The sequence below is a fragment of the Nerophis ophidion genome, linkage group LG16 (genome assembly GCF_033978795.1).
Source record: "Nerophis ophidion isolate RoL-2023_Sa linkage group LG16, RoL_Noph_v1.0, whole genome shotgun sequence".
Taxonomy (NCBI): Eukaryota; Metazoa; Chordata; class Actinopteri; order Syngnathiformes; family Syngnathidae; genus Nerophis; species Nerophis ophidion.
The window spans coordinates 8,607,725-8,634,728 of record NC_084626.1 but is presented as its reverse complement, the minus strand read 5'-3'; the positions used below and the strand labels follow the sequence as shown (position 1 = coordinate 8,634,728).

Below are 27,004 nucleotides of genomic sequence, written 5' to 3'. Positions count from 1 at the left end.
AGTTGTTCAACAGTCCGGTGTCTCCACTGTTGTATTTTACGCTTCATAATGTGCCACACATTTTCGATGGGAGACAGGTCTGGACTGCAGGCGGGCAAGGAAAGTACTCACACCCTTTTACTACAAAACCACGCTGTTGTAACACGTGGCATGGCATTGTCTTGCTGAAATAAGCAGGGGCGTTCATGATAACATTGCTTGGATGACAACATATGTTGCTTCAAAACCTGTATGGACCATTTAGCATTAATGGTGCCTTCACAGATGTGTAAGTTACCCATGCCTTGGGCAATAATACACCCCCATACTATCACAGATGCTGGCTTTTGAACTTTGCGCCTATAACAATCCGGATGGTTATTTTCCTCTTTGTTCTGGAGGACACCACGTCCACAGTTTCCAAATATAATTTGAAATGTTGACTCGTCAGACCACAGAACACTTTTACACTTTGCATCAGTCCATCTTAGATGATCTCGGGCCCAGCGAAGCCAGCGGCGTTCCTTGGTGTTGTTGATAAATGGGTTTTGCTTTGCATAGTAGAGTTTTAACTTGCACTTACAGATTTAGCAACTAACTGTAGTTACTGACCATGTTTTTTGAAGTGTTCCTGAGCCCATGTGGTGATATCCTTTACACACTGATGTCTGTTTTTGATGCAGTACAGCCTGAGGGATCAACGGTCCGTAATATCATCGCTTACGTGCAGTGATTTCTCCAGATTTTCTGAACCTTTTGATGATTTTATGGACCATAGATGGTAAAATCCCTAAATTCCTTGCAATAGCTCGTTGAGAAATGTTGTTCTAAAACTGTTCGACAATGTGCTTACAAATTGGTGACCCTCGCCCCATCCTTGTTTGTGAATTACTTAGCATTTCATGGAAGCTGCTTTTATACCCAATCATGGCACCCACCTGTTCCCAATTAGCCTGCACACCTGTGGGATGTTCCAAATAAGTGTTTGATGAGCATTCCTCAACTTTATCAGTATTTATTGCCACCTTTCCCAACTTCTTTGTCACGTGTTGCTGGCATCAAATTCTAAAATTAATGATTATTTGCAAAAAAAAAATGTTTTATCAGTTTGAACATCAAATATGTAGTCTTTGTAGCACATTCGACTGAATATGGATTGAAAATGTGGTCCTGATGGCTTCATCTGGCCGGGATCTTCAGCTCTCACTGGATCGGTTCGCAGCCCAGTGTGAAGCGATCGGAATGAAAATCAGCACCTCCAAGTCCGAGTCCATGGTTCTCGCCCGGAAAAGGGTGCAATGCCATCTCCAGGTTGGGGAGGAGACCCTGCCCCAAGTGGAGGAGTTCAAGTACCTAGGAGTCTTTTTCACAAGTGGGGAGAGAGTGGATTGTGAGATTGACAGGCGAATCGGTGCGGCGTCTTCAGTAATGCGGACGTTGTATCGATTCGTTGTGGTGAAGAAGGAGCTGAGCCGGAAGGCAAAGCTCTCAATTTACCGGTCGATCTACGTTCCCATCCTCACTTATGGTCATGAGCTTAGGGTCATGACCGAAAGGATAAGATCACGGGTACAGGCGGCCGAAATGAGTTTCCTCCGCCGTGTGGCGGGGCTCTCCCTTAGAGATAGGGTGAGAAGCTCTGCCATCCGGGAGAAACTCAAAAGTAAAGCCGCTGCGCCGCCACATCGAGAGGAGCCAGATGAGGTGGCTCGGGCATCTGGTCAGGATGCCACCCAAACGCCTCCCTAGGGAGGTGTTTAGGGCACGTCCAACCGGTAGGAGGCCACAGGAAGACCCAGAACACGTTGGGAAGATTATGTCTCCCGGCTGGCCTGGGAACGCCTCGGGATCCCCCGGGAAGAGCTATACGAAGTGGCTGGGGAGAGGGAAGTCTGGGCTTCCCTGTTTAGGCTGCTACCCCCACGACCCGAACTCGGATAAGTGGAAGATGATGGATGGATGGATGGATGGATGGATGGAATATAAAATATTTTTCGTATGGTAGCTTGGATTTATTTATATTTTTGTGGTGAGTATTCAATAATTTTTTTTGTTTGTTTGTTCTAAATTTTGTGTTTTAGAAAAATATTCACGAGGAGGTTTTATATATTGTATAGGAACTCATTAAATCATATTTGTAATTGTTCTTTCAGATTTAGTTTTTATTATTTCTATTTATGAGATACTGTATTTATAAATATTTTATTAGGTAAGTTTTCTCAGTTAATTAAACCATATTATTTTAAATCATAATGATAGAGAGGTATACCATTTTCCATAATTTTATTTTAATGATTTTAGACATATATATTCAATTGTCTTGTTCATTTTGGTTTATTTTCTGTATATTTTATGTATTTTAATATAGCAGAATGATCCATATTTATAATTTATATACATGTAATTATACATAACATTGTGCTATTGCTTTATAGCTGTGGTATAGCTCGGTTGGTAGAGCGGCAGTGCCAGCAACTTGAGGGTTGCAAGTTTGATCCCCGCTTCTACCATCCTAGTCACTGCCGTTGTGTCTTTGGGCAAGACACTTTACCCACCTGCTCCTAGTGCCATCCACAGTTGTTTAAATGGAACTTAGATATTGGGTTTCACTATGTAAAGCGCTTTGAGTCAGTAGAGAAAAAGCGCTATATAAATACAATTCACTTCATTTCACACTTATATTGATGTATTATATATGAGTGTCACTTAATTTGAAGTTAACAAATATTATAAAGATGAAAGAGCTCATTTAATGAATTTTCGTTTTATTTAATTTTTTTTAGGAATAAACAGACATCGGAGTAGAATGGTTCAGTTTCCTCTCAGTCTTTATCTTTCAGATTGCACAAATGCATAACTCTACATCCATAAAGCCATGCCTGGATGTTTTCAAATGTATGGTGTAGCAATATGCTAGTAAGTCAGTCTTGTAAAAATGGATTAGGAAATAAAACCTGGCAAAAGTTATGTGATGAAAGTGAAACATGAGTTATTTTTTAGTTTGTACGGGGTTATGACTCCATCTCACATCTAATCAGGAAGCAAGTTTTTACGTTGCCAGTGCATCCGAACGTTGATGCAGAGCTTCAGCCATACCACAGGGCGCTCCACCACACATACTTGCAGCGACAGAACAATTACAGCCTCATTTGTCTTCATGTCCTCGCTGATCACGGCCAAAAGGGAAGCGAAGTGAATTAATTATTCATATTATGTTCTACACATGGTGAATGTTTATATTCAAGCAATTCACCAGGTTTAAGTAAATAATGGTTGAGCCCATAATAAATTAAGGAGCCTTAGTTGGAAATTCGCAAGTGGACTGTGTTAACTCTCTCCCGAGAAGAGGCAATAAATTCAGACTTCGAAATGCAAAAGTGATAGCTCTATCCTGGAGAACAGACTCCATGTCTATGTTCAGGCCAACATTTAAGGTAAAACCTACAGAGGTTGTTTTCCGATCACTTACACATGAACATCTCCTTACATGGTCAGGTTGTGCTGTCCTGACTTAGCACACACCCAGAGACAGAAAGGAGGAATATAAAAACTGATGGTTTGGCTTCACCAGGTCAGGAGTGCCTCATTTCTTGCCTGAACCTCCTCCAGGAACTTCAGTCCTATATAATGACGCTCGCTTGTAATAAAACAACTTTTGGTTCAGTAAAACGTCTTCGACGTCTCTTTTGATCCAACCACACTGCTGTGTCACCCTTCTGTCCGGACGAGGATGACAAGACCAGAAATACACAATAAGAGCAATGTTGTGTTTAGCATGTGTTGTGTTTCTTTGCAACCTAATGCCAGCTGTCGTCACAGAATCAAACCTGACTCAGAGGCAAACAAAAGCAAATAAACAACTTGGCAACACACCTGCCTCAGAATCACCAAATGGCAGCTATTGGTTCGCCTTGTGTGCGTGCAAACGTCATATTACCTGTGATATCAGTTCCTCTGTCTTCATCAGAGTCCTCTTCTATCACATCCGTTTTCACCTCATCCTTCATCTCTGGAACAAAGAAATCCGTCTGGCGGGACAGCGGCACCATGTAATTGGTGACAAGCGAGGCACAAATTTCAATAGTTGGGAAGGCGGACAGCTTTCTCTCCTGTGAAAACACAGAGGAAAAATAAGGGTGGAAAAACATTACACTTGTACATGAAATTTGGAATAGCTCGGGTCTTTGGCTACTATTATGACAACAAAAGGAAATTGTGCCACGTAGAACAGTGATTAGCAAACTGTGGTACATGTACCAATAGTCAGAGTCATGTATAAAGAGAGTATGGCCACCCGGTTTTAGACGATCTCAACGACTGTTCAAAAGCCACTTATGTGACTACAGGACGCCATGACTGCTAACACCGTTTGCTGATGCTATGTGTTTGCGGCGCTTCCTCGTTAGTTTTTCGACGTGTAAAAATGCCCTGTTGTTACCCATGAGAATTGCAGAAAGATTTTACATTGCTTTCTCTACAAGAAAAGACAGAAAACAAGTATGAGAAGTTAAGGTTAACTGTTAACATTGAAGAACCACCGATTAGATAGATAGATAGATAGATAGGTAGATGGATAGATGGATAGGTAGATAGATAGATAGATAGGTAGATAGATAGATAGACGGATAGATAGATAGATGGATAGATAGGTAGTACTTTATTTATTCCTTCAGGAGAGTTCCTTTAGGAAAATTAATATTACTGTGTTTTGTGCCAGGTAAACACAAGACACAACGTCTGAGTTTTGTTCCGGAGAAAAGACACAGATGTTACTAAAAATAATAACAGAAGCAATGAACTAATTAAGGAGATGGTTTGACAAACACAGACTATCTTTGAATCTCGGTTAAACTAAAACAATGCAATTTGGGAACAGTAGAAGAGAAAGTCAAACACAAACAAAAAGACGGTGTAGACATTGAAAGAGTAAAATAAACCACATTTTATGAGCAATAATAGATGAGAAAATGAAGTGAAAATTCTTATAAAAAAATATACAATATAAAGTGGCAAAAAATATGTTGATAATGAATGCAGCAAAATATGTTAAAATTCAATCATCACTCCATTTTCTCTACTTACTGCTCGCCAGCGTTACCATATTTGAGTTATTGTGCAGAAAAATGGGGAAATAACTACAAAAGTACACGTATTCACTTTCCACATTCCAACATTTTTCCTGTAGGAACTCTCCTGAAGGAATGAATAAAGTACTATCTATCTATCTAACAAAGAAAGATCAGTTGGAATAATACATAATGAGTGATAATACACAGTGATTACAAATATTTTGGAGGCAGCCACCACAGTTGATATATTTCACACAAAATACACATTTTTTCCGTGATTGATGGTCCAGAATTATTGAAGACTTTGGCAAAATGAGGGTAGTAAGGATTTTTTTTTTGGTCGTTCAGCGTATTTTTTTACGCCGTCGGATGCGCTTCAGTGCCTGCTAGTCACTAAACACTGTAGGAATATAGCAGCAGAACATTCTTATTTATACTTTATTTAGTGATGTAAGAATTGAACGTCCTAATACAACAATTTAGACAATGTTATTAACATGCAAACCAGCAATTAAAATAATTCACTGCGTAGTTTCTATTAACAAAAAATAGTTCAAACAACTCACCAAAATAGCAATCTTTTGGTATATCTCTGATGATCATAACTACAAGAGCAATTACTAACACCAGCCAAATGCAGTGGAAAGCTTTAGTTACCCGTTAGATCCATATTCTTGAAAGCTATAAGCTCTACCTAAATAGCATTAGCATTTTCTTCTTCTCTTGATATTACCATACAGCTAAACAAGATTAAATGACCACAATCGCCCCTTACTGCTGCCCGCTGCTCCCCTCAACTCCCAGGGGGTGATCAAGGGTGATGGGTCAAATGCAGAGAATAATTTCGCCACATCTAGTATGTGTGTGACAATCATTGGTACTTTAACTTTAACTTTAGTGTACAAAAGGCGCACTGCGTATGACCAACCATCACTGTCCTGATGTAGCAACAAATTGGAAGATTGGCAGCCATTCAAAGTTTCCCAACGCTGCCACAAATGATTGGAGGATGCAGGCAGAACTCTGGACACTCAGACCTTTATGGTTTTGTATAACATCTGACCGCCTGTCCTGCAGGATCAATTTGAGGACCAGAAATAGACGTTTACATTTGTAAAACGTTTACATTTGTTTTGCTCGCTCAACACAACCATTCTAATTTGGATTGTTTTTCCTGGCTGCGATGTGTTAAGGTTGTTGCTTCAAGATTCCTCTTGAGGACAGTGGTTTCTGTGTCAACATTGGTATATGTGCTTATTGGCTATCAAGTTTTTTCTGTGTCCCCTCTCCCATAGGAGCCCAGTCTGAGATCGACTTTTTTGTACTCACCCTAACGTCTACCTTTTTCCCACTTTTTACGGGGAGCTGTAAGTGGCCACCCATCACGGTTCCTGTTCTGTTCCTGTACAATGTTTGTCTAATCTTAAAACGGATTTGTGGTGAGAAAATAAAATGTTGTTGTACTTGTGTTATGACATAAATATATACCATAGAGATAAGAACATGGAAACCAGAACTTCCCATGTAGCTGTGAATATAGAAGAAACCAAATTATTTGAGAAATCAGACCAATTTAGTGCATGGAAACGTACTGACTGTTGCAGGCTGTAAACAAGAACTAAATAAGCGGTCAGCCTGCATACATTTCCAAATGATGGGAATATGAGGAAAGTTTCTAACTTAATGACATTGTAATTAAGGGCTAAGAAAGTAAAAGCGTTCTCCCCAACCTGCTGATGCTTGGTGAGAAAGTGTGACAGTAATGGTCAGAGAGTGAGGAGGTACGAAATAATTCAGCTTCCAATATTTAATAAAGCATCGATCCCTTCGACTTACAGTAAGACTTTTGGGCGAAATGGATGTGACAGATTTTGATGGCTGTGGTATATTATAATCATGTTGCCATACATGCACTCACTTTGCTGACATTGCTTCTTTCACACATTCAGATGAATTTACTTTACTGGATGTCCTACCATGGGAGGCCATTAAATTTGTATTACCATCTGCATCTATTGAATACATTTGTACTCTCCTGTGCCATATAGAAAGTGGAGACTTTATAAATATTATAGCGCATTTTTATCTAAAGGAGACATTAGCCCCTCATATTTCTCCTTCCTGCTTTTAGTACTTGTAAAGGAAGTGCACACTTTCCTAAATGAAATATTGTTTTACAGAAGCAGCAGTGGTATGATTTGCAAAATAATTAGCTTAATTTGTGAAGTGAAGTGAAGTGAATTATATTTATATAGCGCTTTTCTCTAGTGACTCAAAGCGCTTTACATAGTGAAACCCAATATCTAAGTTACATTTAAACCAATGTGGGTAGCACTGGGAGCAGGTGGGTAAAGTGTCTTGCCCAAGGACACAACGGCAGTGACTAGTATGGCGGAAGCCGGAATCGAACCTGCAACCCTTTGAGTTGCTGGCACGGCCACTCTACCAACCGAGCTGTGCCAAGGTTTATGCCAAGAATTATGCCAGAGAGTTCAACAGATTCCTACTTTGTGGAGAGTGGCCACGGAATTACACCAACGAGGATCTATATAAAAGGTGCAGATACAGACATGTTTTTTTTAATTTTATTTCATGTCATCCATGCAATTATGAAATTAGCATGGAATTAGCATCATGTTAAGCTTTGTGCATATATATTTTTATTAATGTTGTCACGATACCAATATTTTGTTACCGGTACCAAAATGATTTCAATACTTTTCGGTACTTTTCTCAATAAACGGGACCACAAAAAAACATGTTTCTTACTGCAATTTAGTCCTTAAATAAAATAGTGGACATACTATAGACAACTTGTATTTTAGTTATAAGTAAACAAATAAAGGCTCCTAATTAGTTTGCTGACATATGCAGTAACATATTGTGTCATTTATAATTCTATTATTTTGTCAACATGATAAAGGACAAGTGGTAGAAAGTTCATTATTAATCTACTTGTTCATTTACTGTTAATATCTGCTTACTTTCACTTTTAACATGTTTTATCTATCCATCCATCCATCCATCTTCTTCCGCTTATCCGAGGTCGGGTCGCGGGGGCAGCAGCCTAAGCAGGGGAGCCCAGACTTCCCTCTCCCCAGCCACTTCGTCTAGCTCTTCCCGGGGGATCCCGAGGCGTTCCCAGGCCAGCCGGGAGACATAGTCTTCCCAACGTGTCCTGGGTCTTCCCCGTGGCCTCCTACCGGTTGGACGTGCCCTAAACACCTCCCTCGGGAGGCGTTCGGGTGGCATCCTGACCAGATGCCCGAACCACCTCATCTGGCTCCTCTCGATGTGGAGGAGCAGCGGCTTTACTTTTGAGTTCCTCCCGGATGGCAGAGCTTCTCACCCTATCTCTAAGGGAGAGCCCCGCCACCCGGCGGAGGAAACTCATTTTGGCCGCTTGTACCCGTGATCTTATCCTTTCGGTCATGACCCAAAGCTCATGACCATAGGTGAGGATGGGAACATAGATCGACCGGTAAATTGAGAGCTTTGCCTTCCGGCTCAGCTCCTTCTTCACCACAACGGATCGGTACAACGTCCGCATTACTGAAGACGCCGCACCGATCCGCCTGTCGATCTCACGATCCACTCTTCCCCCACTCGTGAACAAGACTCCTAGGTACTTGAACTCCTCCACTTGGGGCAGAGTCTCCTCCCCGACCCGGAGATGGCACTCAACCCTTTTCCGGGCGAGAACCATGTACTCGGGTTTGGAGGTGCTAATTCTCATTCCGGCCGCTTCACACTTGGCTGCGAACCGATCCAGTATCTACACTTTTGTTAAAATTTAATAATCACTTATTCTTCTGTTGTTTGATACTTTATATTAATTTTGGATGACACCACAAATTTGGGTATCAATCCAATACCAAGTCGTTACAGGATCATACATTGCATTGGTTTTATTCAAAGTCCTCATGTGTGCAGGGACATATTTCCTGAGTTTATAAACATAACATGAATTTAAAAAAAACGAAAGAATATGTTGTGATGCCAAAAAATATTGACGTAATCATAGTATCGACTCGATACGTGCCTGTAATTGATATAAGTAGAGTGGATGTCAGGTGTAGATATGGCGTTTGTTTACATTTTGATACCGGTGAGCTATGGTGTGTAGTGAAGCATGTTTAGCTATTCCTCATCCTGCGGGATGATACTTGTAAGAAACGTACTTTATTTTTCACCATGGAGGCGAGGATTAGTTATTTGGAAGTAACTGAAACACTGCCGATGTCGGATGGACTTTAGCCTGCTAGCTAGCTAGCCATGTCTTAAAGCACCTCTTCCGGGGGGCGTTTCAGCGTTATAACTTTACCTTTGTCTTTAGTTTTTAAGTCAAAGTGCATCCATTCTCCCTTTTCTGTCTACAGACATTGTCTGATTGCAAGTACAAATGTTTGTACTTTGTGATTGTGCACCACTGAACATGATAGTATGCTTGTAGATCAGTAATGACTACAAGTGACGATGACGCGGGTGCGGGCAGGCGAGTCCAGTTCATTTCAGAGGCGGTATCGTACCAATAATTATTCATTAGTATCGCGGTACTATACTAATACCCGTACACCATACAACCCTAATATGCATACATATATGTATACATATACATGTATATATATATATACATATACATGTATATATATATATACATATATATATATATATATATATATATATATATATATATATATATATATATATATATATATATATATATATATATATATATATATATATATATATATAAACATCCAGGAATTAACATTGTAGGAATTTTAGTATGTAGAAAGCCGACTCGCAACAGGCCTATTAAACACATACAGTACGACAGGCTAATCGCAACACGAGCTACACGAATATAGTTGTCCATGTCGGCTCAAATGACAGTAGAATGAGTATTAGAATTACAATTATGTTTAATTGTTGGTTTGCATGTCAATAACATTGTTTAAATTGTTGTATTTGGGCGTTTAATTTTTACATCACTAAATAAAGTATAAAAAGGAATGTTGTTGTGGATGATTTAAATGAATAAAATGTATACTGTCTTCACTGCTATTTATTTCTGTTGTCTACTGACTAACCAAACACACATTTGTTTCACTTTGAATTAACCTTATTGCATTAACAAACAGGCCAAGTAAACACGTACGACAGGCTGAACTAAACGCACCACTAGCTATGCGAATATAGTTGTAGATGTCGGCTCAAATGACAGTAGAATGATACATTCAGATTTCAGGCCAAAAAAGTTTGGAACAAAAAATGTACAATTTACAGGTTAAAAAATATATATTTTAAGCCCAAAAAAGATTTGCATCCCCCCAAAATAATTTGCATCCACAAAAACATTTGAGGCCCAAAGATGTCTGAAAAAACAAAAATTTGAAAAAAAAAAAATATATTTAAACAAAAAAGGGAAATATTTGCAGCTTTAAAAAGACTTACAACCAAAAGAAAGTTTTGAAGCCTAAAAAAGATTGAAGCCAAAAAAAAATCAATTTGAAAAATAAAATTGTAACCAAGATGGAAGAAAAAAGATCTGCTGCCTGAAAAAAGATTTGTAACCGAATTTGAAAAAAATAAATAAAAAAAAGATGTAAAACCTAAAAAAAGGGATAATATTTTTATCTCCATAAGAAATTGCATGTAAATTAAGGTGGAGATCTCAAACAAAAGTTGGCGTTACAGTTGTCATTTGGGCCTGTTATTCTGTGCGTGACTGGACAGTCGTACAATGGGACATACAAACCTGAGAATTACGGTTATTTCAGCCTAATACATCTATGCTGTTATACATTATGAAGTTATAAACATGCATTCCAGGCCCTAAAGAAGCATCAATACAATAGTTCATCTGTCAAGTCCAAAAAAGTTCTGGATGAAGACAAATGGAAGAAACTTTTGGCCACACATATTTTACTGACCTGTAATCTATACATACCCTCTCCAGGGAGAAGAGAGATGGATTAACTGTCCTGCCGTAATCAAAATACGCCTCGAGCTTGAATCTTTTATTTATACGACAAAAGTGAGATGTTCCTTCGTTTCTTCCCAGCACTCAATGCTCATTTCTGTGCACATTCAAAATGTCTGATTGGGTGTCATATTCCTCACGGCCATCATTAAGTCAATATGTACCCACTTACCCCCACCTCCATGTGGGAGCTGCTGGGATTGTCCAAGTCCTCTACTGCAGGTCTATGAAACACTCAGATGCCCCGCAGACACCAACATCTTTATGTATTACGCTCTTTATAGAATGTTAGAAAGTCATATTTTTTTTACTACATTTGAATTTTTTTTTTTTTTTTTAATGTAGGGCTGCTCAGGCTAACGATGCTTGAAATTAACACTTTTGTATCTCTTTTTTAAATTGCTTTTGTGTTCAATATTAAAGGTCCACTATTGTGCAAAGTCGACTTCTCAATGACATTCTAACAGTAATAGGTATCCCTAAAGCCTGTTTATGAGCGCCAAATATAAGAAAAACATAACATTCCTCCTACTTGTTTGTCCGACTTTTTAAAAAAAGTGCTGCTTTTAACTTTGGAGTCATAAAGAGAATAATACCACGCATACTTGCCAACCTTGAGAACTCCAATTACAGGGGGTGGGGGGCGAGGGGCGTTGTTGGGGGCGGGGCGTTGTTGGAGGCGTGGTTAAGAGGGGAGGAGTTTATATACAGATATCCATCCATCCATTTTTTACCGCTTATTCCCTTTAGGGTCGCGGGGGGCGCTGGTGCCTATCTCAGCTACAATCAGGCGGAAGGCGGGCTACACCCTGGACAAGTCGCCACCTGATCGAAGTATGTGTAGAAATCTTTATTTGTAGTTGAACCACTAGTTTTTTTTTCAACAAGTTTTTTTCTAAATAGTTCAAGAAAGACCATTACAAATGATTAATATTTTGCACTGTTAAACAATTTAATAAATCAGAAACTGATGACATAGTACTGTATTTTACTTCTTTATCTTTTTTTTTTCAACCTAAAATGCTTTGCTCTGATTAGGGGGTACTTGAATTGAAAAAACGTTCACAGGGGGTACATCACTGAAAAAAGGTTGAGAACCACTGCTCTAAAAGCCGTAGATGTTATTGTCACATAAGCATGCACAGTGGTTGGCAGTATTGTCCTGTTTAAAAGTGTCACAACATTGCTGTTTACGGCAGACAAACTGCTTTAAGGTAGACGAAAACGTGACTGCTGTTGTTGTGTGTTGTTGCCGCGCTCGGAGGACGTTAATGAGACTGCCTAAAAATAAACCCACATAAAAAAACAAGAACTCGCCCTCGATCATTCTACAGTTATAACGTCATTGGGCTGGCACTCTGTTTATATTGTGGGAAAGCGGACGTGAAAACAGGCTGTCGACATGTCACTCGGGTCCGCATGGAGCTGTAGGGGGTGTGGCCTCCAGCTCCGTCTGAATTTCGGGAGATTTTCGGAAGAAAATTTGTCCCGGAAGGTTTTCGGGGGAGGTGCTGAATTTCGGGAGTCTCCCGGAAAATCCGGGAGGGTTGGCAAGTATGATACCACGTCTACCTTCACAACTTTGTCAAAAATTAAAAATATTTAAAAAAAAGGCTTCACTACACATCCAATAAAAACCATGTTCTGCAAACTTTCCCACCAGTCAGCTACAGACGTGGCCGCTGTAAATCAGATGATTTAGTTTTTCTTCAGTGAATAGGCTAACTTAGCATGATTCTGCTGTAAAAATGTGTAATGTGGGAGACTGGCCGTGCGCAACCCGAGGGTCCCTGGTTCAATCCCCACCTATTACCAACCTCGTCACGTCCGTTGTGTCCTGAGCAAGACACTTCACCCTTGCTGCTGATGGGTGCTGGTTAGCGCCTGGCATGGCAGCTCCCTCCATCAGTGTGTGAATGTGTGTGTGAATGGGTAAATGTGGAAGTAGTGTCAAAGCGCTTTGAGTACCTTCAAGGTAGAAAAGCGCTATACAAGTACAACCCATTTATCATTTATCATAATGTTGGCCAATAGCTCACATAGCTATGCCAATGTTGATAACGTTTGTGTCCTCCTGTCCCACTCCAAAATGTTATGTAGTTGTAGGTAACGGTGTCCCAATCTTAAATTTGTTTCGGATATCGGTCTTATGTAAAAAAAATAAAAATAAAGGATCGGATTGTATTGGCTTGCATGTAAAAGTTCCGATACAAGCAGTCCTGCAGCAGGTGTACTAGTGCAGAGCGGGACAGCCTGTTAACATCTAAATGTCCTCCAATAAACATTCAAGTTTGATATTTTCTTATATTTCAGTCAAGACATGTATAAAATCTTAACATGGTTGTGTAGCTGCTAGCTCCTAGTAGCCCATCTACTAGGAGCTAGCAGCTACACAACAGCTAAGCACACAATAGAACACACACTCGACATACGTAATAATAACTGAACGATACTGCAATCTAAAACAGTACATATGTCAATATAAACAATTACAAAATAATTATAATTGTATATTATTTCCACATACAAAGTCTCTGTGGCAGAAACGTATCAGAAAGTGTCCATTAACAAACATCATTCAACTTCAATAGCTTAACTTAATTAATAATTGTGTTGCCAAAAATCTATTTAAAATAACACTTTAACACTTTAATTCAAATCCATTCCAGACAGTCAACGGATTGTCGATAGCACACCTTTTCTAACAGTCCACACTACAAAATAATACAAGTATGTGTGATTCCTGCTGATATCGCACCGGAGCTATATCGGCCCCAATATCATTATTGGATAGGTAGTGAAAAGTTGTTTTAGGGCACCCCTAGTTGTTAATGATACATATACATGGCATATATTATGTTGGACAAATGTAGAGTTACAGGGTAAAGGCAAAACATGGATAAAGAAGACAACAGCGGTTTTGGGAAATACACACTGTCTGACAAACACACCTAATTAGCTTTAAAGGCCTACTGAAAGGATATTTTCTTATTTAAACGGGTATAGCAGGTCCATTCTATGTGTCATACTTGATCATTTTGCGATATTGCCATATTTTTGCTGAAAGGATTTAGTAGAGAACATCGACGATAAAGTTCGCAACTTTTGGTCGTTAATAAAAAAGCCTTGCCTCTACCGGAAGTAGCAGACGATGTGCGCGTGACCCACATCCTCACATTGTTTACAATCATAGCCAGCAGCAGCTAGAGCTTTTCGGACAAAGAAAGCGACAATTTCCCCATTAATTTGAGCGAGGATGAAAGATTCGTGGATGAGGAAATTTAGAGTGAAGGACTAGAGAAAAAAAAAAGGCGAGGGCAGTGAAAGCGTTTACAGATGTTGTTAGACACATTTACTAGGATAATTCTGGAAAATCCCTTATCTGCTTATTGTGTTGGTAGTCTTTTAGTGAGATTATAATGTACCTGAAAAGCGGAGGGGTGTGGTCACGGGTGTGTTGACGCCAGAGTCTCTGAGGGAAGTCACGCAGCTGCAGCAAGACGGAAGCGGCGCTGATGTGCCCAGTAAGAACTGACTTATTACCACAATTTTCTCACCGAAAAATGCCGGTTGACTTTTAGTCGGGATCCATGTTCGCTTGACCGCTCTGATCCATAGTAAAGCTTCATCTTCGGGAATTTTAAACAAGGAAACACCGACTGTGTTTGTGTGGCTTCCCACCTCCATCTTTCTACTTTGACTTCTCCATTTTTAATTGAACAAATTGCAAGAGATTCAGCAAGACAGATGTCCAGAATACTGTTTAATAATGCAATTAAAGCAGACTACTTTTTGCTTAGATCGGGCTGGAAAATAATGTCCGCTACAACCCGAGACGTCAAACGCACGCGTCATCATACGAGTCATCATACCGCAACGTTTTCAACACGACACTTCGCGGGAAATTTAAAATTGCAATTTCATAAACTAAAAAGGCCGTATTGGCATGTGTTGCAATCTTAAATTTCCTAATTTCATTGATGTATAAACTATCAGACTGCGTGGTCGGTAGTAGTGGGTTTCAGTAGGCCTTCAAAGCCAGAGACATACACAAGGTACAGCATAAAAAAAACGCTTTTCGACTGTCTAAGTTCCAGCATCAAGGCTAGATTTAGACATTTCCAATACACGTGTAGCCCCGTAAACAAGGAAACATACATAGACACTAACCCTAGAACAGGGTGTCAGCAACCCAAATTGTTGAAAGAGCCATATTGGATCACAAATACAAACAAAATAAACAGTATGGAGCTGCAAACATTTTTAAGACTTACAGTATGTAATGATGGCAACACATGATGTAAGTGTCTATATTAGCCTACTATCAAAATGGCTTTAAACATCTTATATAAGTGTTATTAGACCAGTTGATCTGCCGTTTCTTTTCTTTTTCTTCTATGTCCCACTCTCCCTTTTGGAGGGGGTCCGGTCCGATCCGGTGGCCATGTACTGCTCGCCTGTGTATCGGCTGGGGACATCTCTGCGCTGCTGATCCGCCTCCGCTTGGGATGGTTTCCTGCTGGCTCCGCTGTGAACGGGACTCTCGCTGCTGTGTTGGATCCGCTTTGGACTGGACTCTCGCGACTGTGTTGGATCCATTATGGATTGAACTTTCACAGTATCATGTTGAACTTTCACAGTATCATGTTAGACCCGCTCGACATCCATTGCTTTCCTCCTCTCCAAGGTTCTCATAGTCATCATTGTCACCGACGTCCCACTGGGTCATTATTGTCACCGATGTCCCACTGGGTGTGAGTTTTCCTTGCCCTTATGTGGGCCTACCGAGGATGTCGTAGTGGTTTGTGCAGCCCTTTGAGACACTAGTGATTTAGGGCTATATAAGTAAACATTGATTGATTGATTGATATAATGAAGGCAACATGATGTGTCTATATTAGCTGTATTAGCCGACTATCAAAATGACATTAATGAAGGCAACACATGAGGTAAGTGATGCAAATCATCATTGACAGAAATGTTAAAATTTAATATTTATTCTACACATTTTTACAACATTGGAAAACGGAGAGTGATATAACTCCTGGAAATTACTGTCTTTAAAGGCCCAAAGGTATCGATGTGTGTATCAAAGTTAAAGAAAATGGCAGACTGTCTTCTTTTAATGGATTTACTACAATACTTGCAAGCTGGGTAACATTTGCTGTGGTCTGGAACAACATGGCACACTAACAGTTTCCAGAAATACAGCCAATATTCATACATATAATGTGTCATTAAACATAGAAAAATAAATTAAATACACAGAGGAAATGATTAAAATAAATTAAATTAGCTCAAATATACCTACAAACTAGGCATGATAAGTTAAAAATAAAGTACCAATGATTGTCACACACACACTAGGTGTGGTGAAATTATCCTCTGCATTTGACCCATCGCCCTTGATTGCCCCCTGGGAGGTGAGGGGAGCAGTGAGCAGCAGCGGTGGCCGCGCCCGGGAATAATTTTTGGTGATTTAACCCTCAATTCCAACCCTTGATGCTGAGTGTCATGATGTAATATGTACATACAGCCAGCCTAAAAGCATGTTAGCATCAATTCCAAGATGGCGCCCGGACGGGCTGCAACATTGCGGAGCTCCTGCTAAAGATGGAACATTTGGCAGAAATACCGGACAATTCTACAAACTTTATGGCTGGCTCACATCGTGGTCACTCCGTGATCACGTACGACCGCCAGACACTTCTGGATGTGGACACATCGGGCCGTTTTGGACTGATAGACGCGGGCGTGCTAAACATGCTAACTAGCATGGGAATACGTCGGCGGCTACATCCAGCGGCCTGTGAAGCAGGGGAGTCTAGTAGCAGCGGGGGCCGTCTACGGAGCAGACGCCAGCGGTGTGATCGGAAACGCGGATGTCGAGCGGGGCTAAAAACAAAGCAGAAGGCTAATCACCACAGAACACCTCTTCCCTCCATACCGAAGACGGATTTAGATGGAAAATGCGAGACTACTGGTCTGGGTAAGGAGTCAGTTAAATTAGAACGAGTTTTTTCTGCTTTGAGTGTTTCAGAGTTGGACATGTGTTTACCTCTTCCCTCCATACCGAAGACGGGTTTAGATGGAAAATGCGAGACTACTGGTCTGGGTAAGGAGTCAGTTAAATTAGAACGAGTTTTTTCTGCTTTGAGTGTTTCAGAGTTGGACATGTGTTTTACTGAGGTGGCTAACTATGATGCGTGCAGTTTATCAAAGCAACAAACAAACAATCGGAAAATCCCCGTTACTGAGGTGGCTAACCATGATGCGTGCAGTTTATCAAAGCAACAATCAAACAATCAGAAAATCCCCGTTACTGAGGTGGCTAACCATGATGCGTGCAGTTTATCAAAGCAACAAACAACAATCGGGAAATCCCCGTTACTGAGGTGGCTAACCATGATGCGTGCAGTTTATCAAAGAGACAATCAAACAATCGGAAAATTCCTGTCTTATCTATTCCTAGATATGGTCGTAATTATACTGAATGCCCTGGGCATAATAAACACAACATTATTAATATTGCTACTACGGATAATTTGATCAAAAATTCCCTGAAACAGCCCACTACCTATAATATAGGCTTTTTAAACATAAGATCATTGTCTCCCAAAACGTTGTTAGTTAATGATATTATCAGAGACAACAATCTTAACGTCATCGGTCTCAGCGAAACCTGGCTTAAACCAAACGACTTTTTTGCGCTAAATGAGGCATGTCCTCCTAACTTTACACATGCGCATATTGCCCGTCCGCTTAAAAGGGGTGGGGGGTCGCACTAATATACAACGAAAACTTTAACCTTAGTCCTAACATAAATAATAAATATAAATCGTTTGAGGTGCTTACTATGAGGTCTGTCACACCGCTGCCTCTACACCTGGCTGTTATCTACCGCCCCCCAGGGCCCTATTCGGACTTTATCAATGAATTCTCAGAGTTTGTTGCTGATCTAGTGACACACGCCGATAATATAATCATAATGGGGGACTTTAATATCCATATGAATACCCCATCGGACCCACCGTGCGTAGCGCTCCAGACTGTAATTGATAGCTGTGGTCTCACACAAATAATAAATGAACCCACGCATCGCAACGGTAATACGATAGACCTAGTGCTTGTCAGGGGCATCACCGTTTCCAAAGTTACGATACTCCCGTATACTAAAGTATTGTCCGATCATTACCTTATAAAATTCGAGGTTCAGACGCATGTTCGTCAAACTAATAATAATAATAACTGCTATAGCAGCCGCAACATTAATGCTGCCACAACGACAACTCTTGCTGACCTACTGCCCTCGGTAATGGCACCATTCCCAAAGTATGTGGGCTCTATTGATAACCTCACTAACAACTTTAACGACGCCCTGCGCGAAACCATTGATAACATAGCACCGCTAAAGTTAAAAAAGGCTCCAAAAAAGCGCACCCCGTGGTTTACAGAAGAAACTAGAGCTCAGAAATTATTATGTAGAAAGCTGGAACGCAAATGGCGCACGACTAAACTTGAGGTGCACCATCAAGCATGGAGTGTTGGTTTAATAACTTATAAACGCATGCTTACCTTAGCTAAAGCTAAATATTACTCAAATCTCATCCACCGTAATAAAAACGATCCTAAATTTTTGTTTAGTACGGTAGCATCGCTAACCCAACAAGGGACCCCTTCCAGTAGCTCAACCCACTCAGCTGATGACTTTATGCAATTCTTTAGTAAGAAAATTGAAGTCATTAGAAAGGAGATTAAAGACAATGCGTCCCAGCTACAACGGGGTTCTATTAACACTGATACGATGGTATACACGGCGGATACTGCCCTCCAAAATAGTTTCTCTCGTTTTGAGGAAATAACATTAGAGGAATTGTTACAACGTGTAAATGGAATAAAACAGACAACATGTTTACTTGACCCTCTTCCTGGGAAACTGATCAAGGAGTTCTTTGTATTATTAGGTCCATCAGTGCTAAATATTATAAACTTATCACTCTCCTCGGGCACTGTTCCCCTAGCATTCAAAAAAGCGGTTATTCATCCTCTTCTTAAAAGACCTAACCTCGATCCTGACCTCATGGTAAACTACCGACCGGTGTCTCACCTTCCCTTTATTTCAAAAATCCTCGAAAAAATTGTTGCGGAGCAGTTAAATGAACACTTAGCGTCTAACAATCTATGTGAAACCTTTCAATCCGGTTTCAGGGCAAATCACTCCACGGAGACAGCCCTCGCAAAAATGACTAATGATCTATTGCTAACGATGGATTCTGATGCGTCATCTATGTTGCTGCTCCTCGATCTTAGCGCTGCTTTCGATACCGTCGATCATAATATTTTATTAGAACGTATCAAAACACGAATTGGTATGTCAGACTTAGCCCTGTCTTGGTTTAACTCTTATCTTACTGATAGGATGCAGTGTGTCTCCCATAACAATGTGACCTCGGACTACGTTAAGGTAACGTGTGGAGTTCCCCAGGGTTCGGTCCTTGGCCCTGCACTCTTCAGCATCTACATGCTGCCGCTAGGTGACATCATACGCAAATACGGTATTAGCTTTCACTGTTATGCTGATGACACCCAACTCTACATGCCCCTAAAGCTGACCAACACGCCGGATTGTAGTCAGTTGGAGGCGTGTCTTAATGAAATTAAACAATGGATGTCCGCTAACTTTTTGCAACTCAACGCCAAAAAAACGGAAATGCTGATTATCGGTCCTGCTAGACACCGAACTCTATTTAATAATACAACTCTAACATTTGACAACCAAACAATTAAACAAGGCGACACGGTAAAGAATCTGGGTATTATCTTCGACCCAACTCTCTCCTTTGAGGCACACATTAAAAGCGTTACTAAAACGGCCTTCTTTCATCTCCGTAATATCGCTAAAATTCGCTCCATTCTGTCCACCAAAGACGCTGAGATCATTATCCATGCGTTTGTTACGTCTCGCCTCGACTACTGTAACGTATTATTTTCGGGTCTCCCCATGTCTAGCATTAAAAGATTACAGTTGGTACAAAATGCGGCTGCTAGACTTTTGACAAGAACAAGAAAGTTTGATCACATTACGCCTGTACTGGCTCACCTGCACTGGCTTCCTGTGCACTTAAGATGTGACTTTAAGGTTTTACTACTTACGTATAAAATACTACACGGTCTAGCTCCATCCTATCTTGCCGATTGTATTGTACCATATGTCCCGGCAAGAAATCTGCGTTCAAAGGACTCCGGCTTGTTAGTGATTCCCAAAGCCCAAAAAAATCTGCGGGCTATAGAGCGTTTTCCGTTCGGGCTCCAGTACTCTGGAATGCCCTCCCGGTAACAGTTCGAGATGCCACCTCAGTAGAAGCATTTAAGTCTCACCTTAAAACTCATTTGTATACTCTAGCCTTTAAATAGACTCCCTTTTTAGACCAGTTGATCTGCCGTTTCTTTTCTTTTCCTTCTATGTCCCACTCTCCCTTGTGGAGGGGGTCCGGTCCGATCCGGTGGCCATGTACTGCTTGCCTGTGTATCGGCTGGGGACATCTCTGCGATCCTGATCCGCCTCCGCTTGGGATGGTTTCCTGCTGGCTCCGCTGTGAACGGGACTCTCGCTGCTGTGTTGGATCCGCTTTGGACTGGACTCTCATTGTGGATTGAACTTTCACAGTATCATGCTAGACCCGCTCGACATCCATTGCTTTCCTCCTCTCTAAGGTTCTCATAGTCATCATTGTCACCGACGTCCCACTGGGTCATTATTGTCACCGATGTCCCACTGGGTGTGAGTTTTCCTTGCCTTTATGTGGGCCTACCGAGGATGTCGTGGTGGTTTGTGCAGCCCTTTGAGACACTAGTGATTTAGGGCTATATAAGTAAACATTGATTGATTGAATTAGCACGCAGTGATGCACTGACCAAATATGCTTGATTACCACTCCAACAAGTCAATAACATCCACAAAGCTCATCTTTGTGCATTCACACACAGTATAAAACGTTTGGTGGACAAAATGAGACAAAAAATGAGTGGCATAAAACATGTCTTTCTGTGGCAGCGTGAACTAACTGTTGAGTCACAGTCCACACAACTGTGAGTTCAAAGGCCGCTGAAATTAGTACGACAAAACGGCGCTCGCCAAATACTCTCATCATCCATCCATCCATCCATTTTGTACCGCTTATTCCCTTTGGGGTCGCTGGGGGCGCTGGTGCCTATCTCAGCTACAATCGGGCGGAAGGCGGTTTACACCCTGGACAAGTCGCCATCTCATCGCAGATACTCTCATCAGTGAAGCATAAAAACAAACATATTAAACAGCGGGCTTTCTAACAATTAGGAAGGTTTGTGTCGTGTTTGTCCTCCTACAGAAACCATATTACAACAAAAAACATATTTTTCACCCCATTTTTTTTTCCATTCCCATACATTTTTGAAAAAGCTCCATGGAGCCACCAGGACACCACTAAAGAGCCGCATGTGGCCCTAGAGCCGCGGGTTGCTGACCCACGATTCGAATAACTATTACAAGACATGACATGTGGACGCAGGTTATGACAGACTGCAGAAGCCTCTCGAGGTTTACGCAAAAACAATGCTTGTTTTTCTCTTTGCCTCAATTTTCATGTATCTTAAATTCATATTGTTGCTAAGTGTATCAATATCAATGGAGGGACTAATTTGCTTTCTATGTTCTTTATTTAGCCTCCTTTCCAATTGTATGTACATCATTGCATGTTAAGTGAAGCACCTAAACCATTTCAGCGGCAATTTTCCAATCAATAAACACATTTGAGGAAAACAACATAGGTTGACAGATGGCTACCATCAAGATGTGCTATCGACATAATGTGTAGACAAGCAAGTTAATAGACAGTAAGTAACAATTTCCCCGTCAGTCAATAAAAGTATTTTGACTGTCTGCGTATTATCCCAGGCGTTGGTACGGGGAGTATATAGTCAATCAAAATGACCCTCAAAATTTTTGTTGCTAAGGATTGTGCAATCAAACGGCAGGATGAAAGGTCCGCTACAGCTTATTATGTATGTACCGTATGTGATGGAGGGTATTTATAGAGGGACACGGATATTGAAGAGGAAGGTCTCACAATGCTTTGCAGTGTCTTTGACCCCGAGCAGCTGCTCTCTGACTACATAGCATCCCTCCTCCAATAAGAAAAACATACAGTAGGTGCTTTGGCAACAACCATGCAGCTTGATTGATCACTAAGTTACAAAACACGAGCAAAACATGGGAAATTAGGGATCTACTTTTACGAACCCCGTTTTAATATGATTTGGGAAATTGTGTTAGATGTAAATATAAACGGAATGCAATGATTTGCAAATCCTTTTCAACCCATATTCTGTTGAATGCACTACACAGACAAGGTATTTGATGTTCAAACTCATAAACTTTGTTTTTTTTTTGCAAATAATAATTAACTTAGAATTTAATGGCTCCAACACGTGCCAAAGTAGTTGGAAAAGGCCATGTTCACCGCTGTATTACATCACCTTTTCTTTTAACACCACTCCATAAATGTTTGGGAACTGAGGAAAATAATTGTTAAAGCTTTGAAAGTGGAATTCTTTCCCATTCTAGAGCTTCAGTCGTTCAACAGTCTCTGCTGTCGTATTTTACGCTTCAAAATGCGCCACACATTTGCGATGGGAGACAGGTCTGGACTGCAGGCGGGCCAGGAAAGTACCCACCAGGCTGTTGTAACACGTGCTGAATGTGGCTTGGCATTATCTTGCTGAACTAAGCAGGGGCGTCCATGAAAAAGACAGCATATTTTATTCCAAAACCTGTATGTACCTTTCAGCATTAATGGTGCCTTCACAGATGTGTAAGTTAGCCATGCTTTGGGCACTAATGCACCTCCATACCATCACAGATGCTGGCTTTTGAACTTTGCGTCGATAACAGTCTGGATGTTTCGCTTCCCCCTTGGTCTGGATGACACGATGTCGAATAGTTACAAAAACAATTTGAAATGTGGACTGGTCAAACCACAGAACACTTTTCCACTTTGCATCAGTCCATCTTAGATGATCTCGGGCCCAGATCAGCCGGCGGAGTTTCTGGATGTTGTTGATGAATGGCTTTCGCTTTGCATAGTAGAGCTTTAACTTGCACTTACAGATGTAGCGACGAACTGTATTTAGTAACAGTGGTTTTCTGAAGTGTTCCTGAGCCCATGTGGTGATATCCTTTAGAGATTGATGTCGGTTTTTGATACAGTGCCGTGTGAGGGATTGAAGGTGACGGTCACTCAATGTTGGTTTCCGGCCATGCCGCTTACGTGGAGTGATTTCTCCAGATTATCTGAATCTTGTGATGATATTATGGACCGTAGCTGTTGAAATCCCAAAATTTCTTGCAATTGCACTTTGAGAAATGTTGTTCTTAAACTGTTTGACTATTTGCTCACGCAGTTAGATAAGATAGATAGATAGATAGATAGATGGAGAGATAAATAGATAGATATAGATAGATAGATAGACAGACAGACAGACAGACAGACAGACAGACAGACAGACAGACAGATAGACAGATAGATAGATAGTTGTTCTTAAACTGTTTGACTATTTGCTCACGCAGTTAGATAGATAGATAGATAGATAGATAGATAGATAGATAGATAGATAGATAGATAGACAGACAGACAGACAGACAGACAGACAGACAGACAGACAGACAGACAGACAGACAGACAGACTGACAGATAGATAGATAGATAGATGGATAGTACTTCATTGATTCCTTCAGGAGAGTTCCTTCAGGAAAATTAAAATTCCAGCAGCAGTGTACAGAGTTGAGATCAATTTAAATAAAAGTAAAAAGTAAATAATGGGGGTTTAAATGGAAACAAAAAAGAGAAATATTACAATGAGAATAAAAACTAAAAAGCAACAATGGGAATAAAAATATAACAGTAAAATAAGAATATAACAAGACAAAGTTGTGGACAAAGGGGTGTATGTCGGCCCACCCTTCCTTGTGAAAGACTGAGCATTCTTTGGGAAGCTGTTTTTATACCCAATCATGGCACCCACCTGTTCCCAATTAGCCTGCACACCTGTGGGATGTTCCAAATAGGTTTTTGATGAGCATTCCTTAACTTTATCAGTATTTATTGCCACCTTTCCCAACTTCTTTGTCACGTGATGCTGTCATCAAATTCTAAAGTTAATGATTATTTGCAAAAAAAATGTTTATCAGTTTGAACATCAAATATGTTGTCTTTGTAGCATATTCAACTGAATATGGGTTGAAAATGATTTGCAAATCATTGTATTCTGTTTATATTTACATCTACCACAACTTCCCAACTAATATGGAAACGGGGTTTGTAAAAGGAGACCACACAAAGCCTTTTTACAGATCTGCAGCAAAGGTTGATTTTCTTTTTCGCCTCAGCGTCTGTTTGGGCTTACAGCCTCGTGGCTTAGTGGTAGAAGAGAGGCAAGATATAAAAACCACAACACCGAAAGACACAGTTTTACCTTGTGTGCATTCACTCTGATGTACGCTTTATGGGCCACAGTGGTACTCTGTTGTAATACACTTTCCTATCACTTCTGGTAGAAATATCAACATCAGAAAAATACAGGAATTCTGGAGCTAAAGTAATAGAGAAATTTCTTAAGTGCAAAAAATATGACTTAAGTGGTGAAGCTGTATTTCTATTTGCATTTGAGTTGAGTTAAGAAACATATTCGTGGCGCACTGGGAGAGTAGCCGTGCGCAATCCGAGGGTCCCTGATTCAATCCCCACCTAGTACCAACCTCGTCACGTCCGTTGTGTCCTGAGCAAGACACTTCACCCTTGCTCCTGATGGGTGCTGGTTAGCCCCTTACATGGCAGCTCCCTCCATCAGTGTGTGAATGTGTGTGTGAATGGGTAAATGTGGAAGTAGTGTCAAAGCGCTTTGAGTATCTTGAAGGTAGAAAAGTGCTATACAAGTACAACCCATTTATCATTTATTTACCGTATTTTACGGACCATAGGGCGCACCGGATTATAAGGCTAACTGCCGATGAATGATCTGTTTTTGATCTTTTTTCATATATAAGGCGCATTAAAGGAGTCATATTATCATATTTTTTTTATAAATGGTAACACTTCCTTGTGGTCTACATAACATGTAATGGTGGTTCCTTGGTTAAAATGTTGCATCGGTTATGTTTTACAGATCATCTTCAAGTCGCTTTCTAACTTTAGGATGCGCTGTTTTGTTTTATTTAAGTGGCTTACCTTCGACAGCGTCATCTTTGTTGTAGTGGTGTAGCGTGCAAGGACGGGAGTGGAAGAAGTGTCAAAAGATGGAGCTAACTGTTTAAATGACATTCAGACTTTATTTCAATCAATAACAGAGCAGCATCTCCTTATCCGGAAACAATAACACCGTCAATGTGTCCCGTGAAAAACCGTCTGACCGGACTCTCTAATAACTAAAGTTACTTGAGTGAATAATGTACACTCACTACCCAGGTATGTTTTAGCGCTTTCATGGCGAGTTTACTAATGGATATACGTAAGAACTTTACACTACTTTATATTAGAAATGGCAACAGCGGAGGATGAATGTGCCCATTTCAAGAAAATAGAGACAAAGAAGAAGCTTATTGACCCTGGTGTCGCCACGGACTACAAAGGAGGACACATACAATTTTTCAGGATTCATGCAGATCCCAAATACAGATCAGCTGGTACTGGAAGGTAAGAAAAGTTGATTTTGCATTACATTGCGAAACAAAACGCCAGATAATGTTTTATCTTATAGACACTATAATAATACTTGTATGTTGTAGCACATCAAGCGGTGTGGGGTCCTTAGCTTACTAAAGTCGTACTAAAACATTTTGATAAGATTTTTGAGCACCGTGTGTAATGTTTTATATTCTAGACTTAGACTTCCTTTTATTGTCATTCATTCATTTGAACTTTGAAGTACCATTTTCTATGGTACATATAAAATGTTGGTGTTTGCTAGAGTCATTATGCCATCATAGTGCAGTCTACACGTCACTCTTATGTTTGACTGCCATCTACTGGTCACACTTATCATTACACCATGTACCAAATCCAATTGCTTCAAGTTTGATAGGCAACATCAGAATTATTCAGCACATTAAGCACACTGGGTTACAAGGTGCACTGTCGAGTTTTGAGAAAAAAAGGATTTTAAGTGCGCAATAGTCCGGAAAATACAATACTTTAATTATTTTAACACAGCAAAATTGTAAGTAAATGCATTTTGTGTCAGTTATTTGAGTCTCTTCTTATGCAGTATATTTGGTTTGTACTTATTTTTCTAATCAGCCTGACTTAAGCATAATGTTAACGGGTTAAATAAATAATAATCTTTGTGAATAACAGATGGTTTTATATGATTTGACAGGGTTTAAAATGTAAGTAGATTAAATATAATTATTTAATATGATTAAAATCAAGAGTAAAATTACTAATTCAGTGTTAATATTTGAGTGTTTTGGTGAAGAATTGTGAAGTTTTTGTCGCATTGATGATCAGGGATGTTAAACTTATTTACATCGTGGGCCACAATGCACTTACAGCTGTAAAACATATAAATGTATAACCACCACATAACCTTATTACGGAAATACGCCTTTCATCTGATCATTATCATACTGTACTGTATGCCAATTAACTGAATTGGAATCACAACTCAAGGTGACAAACAGATATTAAAGCTCCTGTATTCCATCCATCCATCCATCTTCTTCCGCTTATCCGAGGTCGGGTCGCGGGGGCAACAGCCTAAGCAGGGAAACCCAGACTTCCCTTTCCCCAGCCACTTCGTCTAGCTCTTCCCGGGGGATCCCGAGGCGTTCCCAGGCCAGCCGGGAGACATAGTCTTCCCAACGTGTCCTGGGTCTTCCCCGTGGCCTCCTACCGGTTGGACGTGCCTTAAACACCTCCCTAGGGAGGCGTTCGGGTGG

General features: G+C 40.4%; 1 protein-coding gene across 2 annotated transcripts in view; it reads right to left on the bottom strand.

Annotated features, from left to right (window-relative positions):
• The window catches only part of tex264a (testis expressed 264, ER-phagy receptor a), a 200,441-nt gene that overhangs the window by 32,917 nt on the left and 140,520 nt on the right, over positions 1–27,004 (bottom strand). For both annotated transcript variants that reach the window (XM_061922687.1, XM_061922688.1), the window contains one exon: positions 3,917–4,088. In XM_061922687.1, coding sequence (XP_061778671.1) covers positions 3,917–4,088 — 172 coding nt within the window. The remainder of the gene's footprint in view (positions 1–3,916; positions 4,089–27,004) is intronic.